General features: G+C 37.6%; 1 protein-coding gene across 3 annotated transcripts in view; it reads right to left on the bottom strand.

Moving 5' to 3' along the window:
* Nucleotides 1–251: 251 nt before the first annotated feature.
* Nucleotides 252–7,878, bottom strand: part of ASAH1 (N-acylsphingosine amidohydrolase 1) — a 66,193-nt gene continuing 58,566 nt past the window's right edge. For all 3 annotated transcript variants that reach the window (XM_044912824.1, XM_021694213.1, XM_044912823.1), the window contains 6 exons: nt 7,372–7,426; nt 7,168–7,249; nt 2,872–3,003; nt 2,642–2,765; nt 2,162–2,218; nt 252–1,335 (listed from right to left, as the gene is read on the bottom strand). In XM_044912824.1, the coding sequence (XP_044768759.1) occupies nt 1,246–1,335; nt 2,162–2,218; nt 2,642–2,765; nt 2,872–3,003; nt 7,168–7,249; nt 7,372–7,426 (540 nt within the window). In that variant the 3' untranslated portion in view covers nt 252–1,245. The remainder of the gene's footprint in view (nt 1,336–2,161; nt 2,219–2,641; nt 2,766–2,871; nt 3,004–7,167; nt 7,250–7,371; nt 7,427–7,878) is intronic.

Raw genomic sequence — 7,878 nt, 5'->3', positions numbered from 1 at the left:
AGCATCACTACAGTTTTGTGGAAGCACCTCTTCCCAGGGGAAAAATAGCCTTTGGACACCTGCACACTGCTGTGGAAGGATTAGTCATGTAAGATAGTGACCATTCAGTCCTAAGTTGAAGAACCCACCTACACAACCCTTGGAATTTACTTCAGACGCTGTGTTCAGCTTGGATTTCTCCCCCATGAGCCCCGCCCTCAAACCGGCACGTGGGTGCACACGGAATCAGCATACGAGACCGCTCGCACTACTTCCAGTGACTGTTTATTGAGCGTCATGAATACAAGTAACATACAAAATAAAGTGGATACAGTCTCGGCCAACTGGTGCATTTCAGTTCAAGTCTGAAAGGTTAACAAGTTCTATTAGCACTTTCCATAAATAGACTGATTTCTGAAAAACATTTTTAGTAACTATGTTTTTTAAAAATACATAGTGATTAGAAAGATAAACTAAACATTAATTAAGTGAATGCTATTTATGTGAGTTTATGGGTTCACCTCTCACTTTCCACAAGGCTTTGGCCTATTTACTGTTAATTCACAGAACCTGGGATTCCATGTCTGAAGTTAACAACTGCCCGGAGTTAACTGGGAGGTAGAGTAATCATGAAAAAGGGAACGTGTCAATTCTGTGTATGAAAGGCGCCTTGCACATGGATTAATTACTTCATGACCCAAAAAAGGACCCCTACTCAGGGTCAAAGGCTCAAGTATTATTGCCTCTTAAGAGAACGACACAGCTGAATGTCTGTCTCATCCCCCTCCAATCAAAATTAGTGAAATTACATTGCTGTCACAGACAGCAAAGACCATGGTGTGCTAATTTTAATAGTTTGAACCAGAAGGAAAAGAAAATCATACAAATATGTGGATTAAAGTGAAAAAGTGAATGATGTACAGATGCGCTGGATTCAACACCCACCAAGAATCTTGCTTTATTCTATGGAGGCAGGTCCCATAATAGATTCACTGCCCATCCCTATCCCCAAAAGTCAAAGTGAAGTGAAACTGCAAATTGTAGATGATTGATTTTTGTACATAAAGAAGTTACCTGTAACTAGAGCAATCAACTGTTATGGCAGAAACAGTCTGAACTGTAAACATAAGAAAGACAAGCTCATGCCTCAACGAGAAACTGCCCTGAGTCTTGGTCTTTGGAAGATCAGATGGCTGCACTAGTTGGATGCATGTGAGTTTCCATCTTCATGCCACACAGAGAGCATTCTAGGGGCCAGGTGTGTGCTCACCAACCTATGCAAGGGTCTGGGCAATCCCGCAGGTAAGTTTCATATTGACCTTTGGTAACATCCATCAAGGCTGTGAATACAGTCAGCTGAAAGAAAAGTTACTTTTATTTTAAGGATGTTTCCAATTCTAAGATGTCCTGACTTGTATTAATTTCGATACATGTCAAATTGCTTTATGAGGTTACTTAATATACAAAATTATATATAAATTATATATAAACGACATTAAATATACAAAGTGGCAAACAGTACTAAGTTAATAACAATGATTATAGTTCCCCATTTAGGAATATAAGTAAAAAAATGATAATTAAAACAACTAACTTCAATAGAACCATTATTCCAGGTCATGAATACAAATAGGCTCAGGAGAGAATCCCCTCAGCTCCTTACAATATCTTATTCCTGAGCAGTACACTGCTTCACCGCAATGCTTTAACACTCAACTCTTCTCAACAGTATAAACAGTAGTCACGCAAAGCCTAAGAGCGTAGACTGTGGACTATAACCAGCTCAGCTGTGGCTGTCCTTACCCTTACTTCTGACACAATGAGGGGAACTATGCAACAAAGCGTCTATAAACAGACTTCAGACTTTGAGTTTTAGGTGTTAGTTGTAGTGTACAGCAGGAAACTTGACAGGGGAGATCAAAAGTAAAAAGCTACATTTAATTCAAATGTCATGGAAGTAAAATTGGAAACAGTACTTTGACCAATTTGGACATCAAATCACACTAACTGGTTTGTCTTTTCCCAGGAGTTACTGTTTTACAGTCACATAAAAACATTTTTAAAAGTCAACCTTAAGTGGAACATGACTTGGGGTCCTAGCTCTGACTGATCCAAGATAACAGGGAAAGATAAAAACAGGACCAAATTATTTCCCTAAAAGTATATATATTTAAAAAAATACCTTGTTGAGGACAGGTTTTGTTGACAGGACATCATATATGGTCGCAAATGAGATATTCTAAAACAAAAATAATTTAGTTCATTAAGTTAAATGCAGATGTCAGCAGCCTTATCCATACAAATGGGTCATTAGAAACAGACATTCTTAGTCAACCTCCCTCAATCCCCCTAAAAGAATTTCCTTTGCAGTCACTGTCAGAGAGTTAATGGTATTAATATATCACTTTTTCTCTCTCTTCTTGCCCTCTTAATTCTTGCCTGTTTGTCATTCAGCTTCACAGAGTGGTATCCAGCATTAGAGTCAAAAAGGCAAGTACAATTTTGATCTTTCAATTCAAAACAAAACAAAAACTCAGTACAGATTGTCCAGAGATACTCACCAGGAAGTTTATAAATTCTTCAAAGACCAAAGAAAAATGCCACAACTAAGATACTCTTTAAAGGTCACCATTTCTTTCTACATGTGACATTGTGAATGTACCTTCTGGGTTGTCTGGTTTAGACACATCTTTGCAGGTGTTCTGCGATCATCAAGAAAGAAAGGGCTTTTCCAACGGTCATAATTTGTTTGTACCACATACCATCTGTCCTGCTTGGGGTTGAGTCTAGATACAAAAGGAGAAATTCTGCTTAGGCTTCCTGCCTTAAACCTGTAAATATGTCAGTCTAGGCTTTAGTTTCTACTTATTTTGTGTGAACAAGTGTACTTACTCATATACATCCAAAGACTGTTTTCTATCTCGTGTGATCACACAACCCTCCCCAGTCTTGTTGCCTCCCAGGATAAAGTATGCTGGGGCCAATATCTTGGTTTTGGTCAATATATTCTTGGCTTCTTCATAACTACATAGAAACATTAAAAAAAAAGTAAACATTTTTAGGTGACTTGGAATGAAAAATTTTTAGTTGTGGAAACCAAGGGAACACAACTATCTGAGAAACATGTTCTTTTAAAAAAGGATGGTGAGCAATGGCTCAGGGAGGAACAATCCCCAACACCATGTGGTGAAACACTGAGATCTGAAATAGTCCCTCTAAATCTAAAGGACAAACCAAAGGGCCTCAAGACATCATCTTCCACCCTAGTCGTCTAAGCCTTTTACTCAGCAATTGATCAAGAAGAAATAATATTAATTACGGTTTCTAGGACTTAAGGAATAGAAAGTAACCTTGAAAATTAGGGCTATTAGAAATTGAAGTGGATTTTCAGAAAGGCCACTAAATCTTACTGTCTTGAACTCATTAAAAACAGGAATGATACCTATTTATTCTAGGTCACTTGGACGTAGTGCTATTACAAGATTCTGCACCAGCAGAGAATATAACTTCTAGGTTAACAGGTATTAACAGTTTAAATGATTTTGTACAAATTTTCTTCTGTGTATGGGTAGGATTTTTGTACATCAAGAAAGACTAATAGGTACCCTTCATACTGGCACTATCCCTAGCACTTTTTAAATAAATCAGTGTATTTCTTTGATTTAAACAGACACACACACACACACACACACACAACATGAATTCCATATGAATGTCAAAGGTTAACCTGAGAAACTCTGAAATAATTCTTCAGTGGAAGATTAGCTAGGAAATATTTTTCTATTTTAATATGAGTAATTTAAAATAGACCACAATACACTAAAAGGATCGTACACCGTAATCAAATGGTATTTATCCCAGGGGTACAAGAATGGATCAACATCCACAAATCAATGTAATACACCACATTAACAAAATGAAGAATAAAAAGCATATGATCATCACAATAGATTCAGAAAAAGCGTCTGATGGAATTCAACATCCTTTCATGATAAAATCTCTCAACAAAGTGGGTATAGAGGGAACATGTCTTAACATAATAAAGGCCACATCTGAGAAGCCCACGACTAACATCATAGTCAATGAGTGGTAAAAAGCTGAAAGCTTTTCCTCTAGTATTAGGAACAAAACAAAGATGTCTACTCTCACCATTTTTATTCAATATAAGTACTGGCAGCCCTAGCCAGAGCAATTAGGCAAGAAAAAGAAATAGAAGGCATCAAAATCAGAAAGGAAGAAGTAAAACTCACTATTAGCACATGATATGATACTCTATATAGAAAACCCTGAAGACTCTACTAAAAAACTGTGAGAATAAATGAATCAGTAAAGTTTCAGGATACAAAATCAATATACAAAACTCAGTTGCATTTCTACACACTAATAATGAAATACCAGAAAGAGAAATTAAGGACACAATCCCATTTACAACTGCTTCAGAAAGAATAAAATACCTAGGAATAAATTTAACCAAGGAGGTGAAATGGAAGAAGACACAAATAAATGTGTTCATGGATTGGAAGAATTAATATTGTTAAAATGTCCATATGACCCAAAGCAATCTACAGATTCAATGCAAATTCCAACAGCATTTTTCACAGAAATAGAACAAACAATCCTAAAATTTGAATGGAACCACAGAAGATCCCAAATAGCCGAAGCACTCTCGAGAAAGAAGAACAAAGCTGGAGGCATTACACTTCCTAATTTCAAACTATATTACAAAATGATAGTAATCAAGACAGTATGATATTGGCATAAAAACAGACACACAGATCAGACAGCCCAGAAACAAACCCATTTATATATGGTTAGCCAATTTACAACAACAGAGCCAAGAAGATACCATTGGGAAAGGGCAGTAACATGCAAAAGAATGAAACTAACCCACTATCTTACACCATACAACAAAACTCAAAAAAACCCCCCCCCAAAAAAAAAAACTCAACTCAAAATGAATTAAAGATTTGAACATAAGACCTGAAGCCATAAAACTCCTACAAGAAAATATAAGGTATAAAGTCCTTGACATTAGTCTTGGTGATGAGTTTTTGGATTTGACACCAAAAGCAAAGGCAACAACAACAACAAAACTAAAAAGCTTCTGCACAGCAAGAAAACCATCAACAAAATGAAAAGACAACCCAGCGAAAGGAAGAAAGCATATGTAAATCATATATCTGATAAAGAGTTAATATACAAAATATATAAAGAACTAGTTCTTTTATGATTCCTGGACCCAACTCTAACATAGGGGTGGGGTGGGGGAGGGGGCTTCCCACATCCAACCCTGCAGGTGTCCAAGAACTGAACTCAATTCTGACACTATCTACCCTGAGATAGCACTGGAATCCACAGGTCAAGGATTCAGACTTACAAGATTGCATCCCATCCCCCACTTCAGAGACCAGTCCTAAGCCCCATTATGCCAGTTGTAAGCATTACCTGTGCTTCTAGCTGACTGGTTGAGGCTGTAGGCTCCAACAAGCTCCTCTTTAGCTTCAGTGAATTTCCCAAAGTGGCTCATAGTACTCAAGGAAACATGTTGACCAGTTTATTAAAGAATATGATAAAGGATACGAAGCAATGGCCATATAAAGAGATGCAGGGGCGCCTGGGTGGCTCAGTTGGTTAAGCCACTGCCTTCGGCCCAGGTCATGATCCTGGAGTCCCGGGATCGAGTCCCGCATCGGGCTCCCTGCTCGGCGGGGAGTCTGCTTCTCCCTCTGACCCTCCCCCCTCTCATGTGCTTTCTCTCTCTCATTCTCTCTCTCTCAAATAAATAAATAAAATCTTTAAAAAAAAAAAAAAAAAAAAAAAAAAAAAAGAGATGCATAGGGCAAGGTATGTGAGAAGTACATGGAGCTTCCATGTGCTCAGAGCACGCCACTCTCCCCAGATTTCTATGTGTTCAGCTACCCAGCTCTTCAAACTCTTTCCTTTTTGGGTTTTATGGAAGCTTCATTACATCAGCATGACTGATTAAATAATCGGCCTCATTACTATAACAAAAGACACCTTTATCATTCTGAACACTTAGGAAATTATAAGGCTTTTGGGAGTTGTGAACCAGAAATGGAAACAAAGACCAAATATATATTTCTTGTAAAAAAAAAAAAAAAATCATAATATCACACTCAGAAAACTCAGTAGCAAAAAAAAAAAAAACAAATTAAAAAACGGGAAAGGACCTTACTAGGCATTTTTCCCAAGATGATATACAGATGGCCAACAAGTATATGAAAATGTGCCCAGCATCACTAATCACCAGGGGAATGCAAATCAAAACCACAATGAGTTGCTGGAATAGCTATTATCAAAAAGACAAGAAATAACAAGTGTTGGTGAGGACGTGGAGAAAGGGAACAGTTGGGAATGTAAACTGGTGCAGCCTCTGTGGAAAACAGTATGGAGGTTCCTCAAAAAATAAAAAAGGTACCATATGATCCAGCAATTCTACTGGTAATATATCCAAAGGAAACAAAAACACTGATTTTAAAAGATACCTGCAGCCCCATGTTGATTGCAGCCTTAGTAACAACAGCCAAGATATGGAAATAACCCAAGTGACCACTGATAGATGAATGGATAAAGAAGATGTGATATATGATAAAGGAATATTACTGGAATATTACTCAGCTGTAAAAAAAAGAAGGAAATTCTTGCCATTTGTGACCACATGGATGGACCGACCATAAGGGCATTACGCTCAGTGAGAGAAGTCAGACAGTGAAAGACAAATACCTTATGATATCACTTACATGCAGAATCTAAACTTATAAATACAGAGAACAGACTGGTGGTTGCTAGAGGTGGGGAATGGGGGGCAGGAGAAACGGGTGAAGGGGATCAATACGTACAGACTTCCAGTTCTAAAATAAGTAATTCCTGGAAACATGTATGGTGTGGTGACAACAGTTAACAATACTATATTGCATATTTGACAGTTGCTAAGAGAGTAAATCTTAAAAGTTCTCAACACAAAGTAAACAGTTTCTGTAACTATATGTGGTGATGGATGTTAGCTAGACTTACTGTGGTGATCATTTCATAATATATACAATCCCAAAACATTTTGTTGTACACCTGAAACTAAGATAATGTTTTATATCTCTTGTATCTCCAACAAAAAATAATTTAAAAATGAATAAATATTAAATTTGATAATAAAGCAATTGAACAGATTACCTTGTGCTATTTTCCAGAACTGATCTAGTGATAAACCCTATCCACATAGCATCTTTCTTTCCCCAAATCCATTCTAGGACACCTGGAAGAAATCAAACACAGTGTCACAGGCCTGCAGTTAGGTTAGACTATGAACCAGAAGACACAGTCTGGCCTTCCTCTTAAAACATCTATGAAATTCCCATTTAAGAGAACTCTACTCACCCATATAACCGCCATTTATACTGAAACGTTCATTTAACGTAAGACTAAGCAGTCCCTGAAAACAAGACAAAGCAATGAGGACAGAAACTTCAACCATCCTGTTTAAGGCCCTCTCGTATTTATGCTGGGTTGCGAATCCTGGGATAGGGGCGGGGGATGCAAAGCTGAGTCAAAACTATACTATCATGTTCTATGAACAGCTTTTAGAAGTTGAAATATCTTCATGTGTAGTGTGTGAAATGAGCAGGTGGAATGTTACTGGCCACACTTTTCTGAGAAGGAAAATGAAATGCAGAGAATAAATGCCTAACTTGTCTGAGTGGCAGATTAAAGACCAGATGCCACATTTATCTCCACATCCAGCCTTCCACATTCAGCCACATGCTTTTTCTCAGAAGAGGTTCAGAAACAAACCTTCGTCCCTTTTCTACTCTTCTCTACCACGTGAGCTCACACTTATGATGGTAACAAGAAGTGCAAAGGGGTGAACTGGGGCTTCATATTCTT

Source organism: Neomonachus schauinslandi, chromosome 2, assembly GCF_002201575.2.
Source record: "Neomonachus schauinslandi chromosome 2, ASM220157v2, whole genome shotgun sequence".
Classification (NCBI taxonomy): Eukaryota; Metazoa; Chordata; class Mammalia; order Carnivora; family Phocidae; genus Neomonachus; species Neomonachus schauinslandi.
The sequence above is the reverse complement of the archived record's forward strand: the minus strand, read 5'-3'. Positions and strand labels throughout refer to the sequence as shown.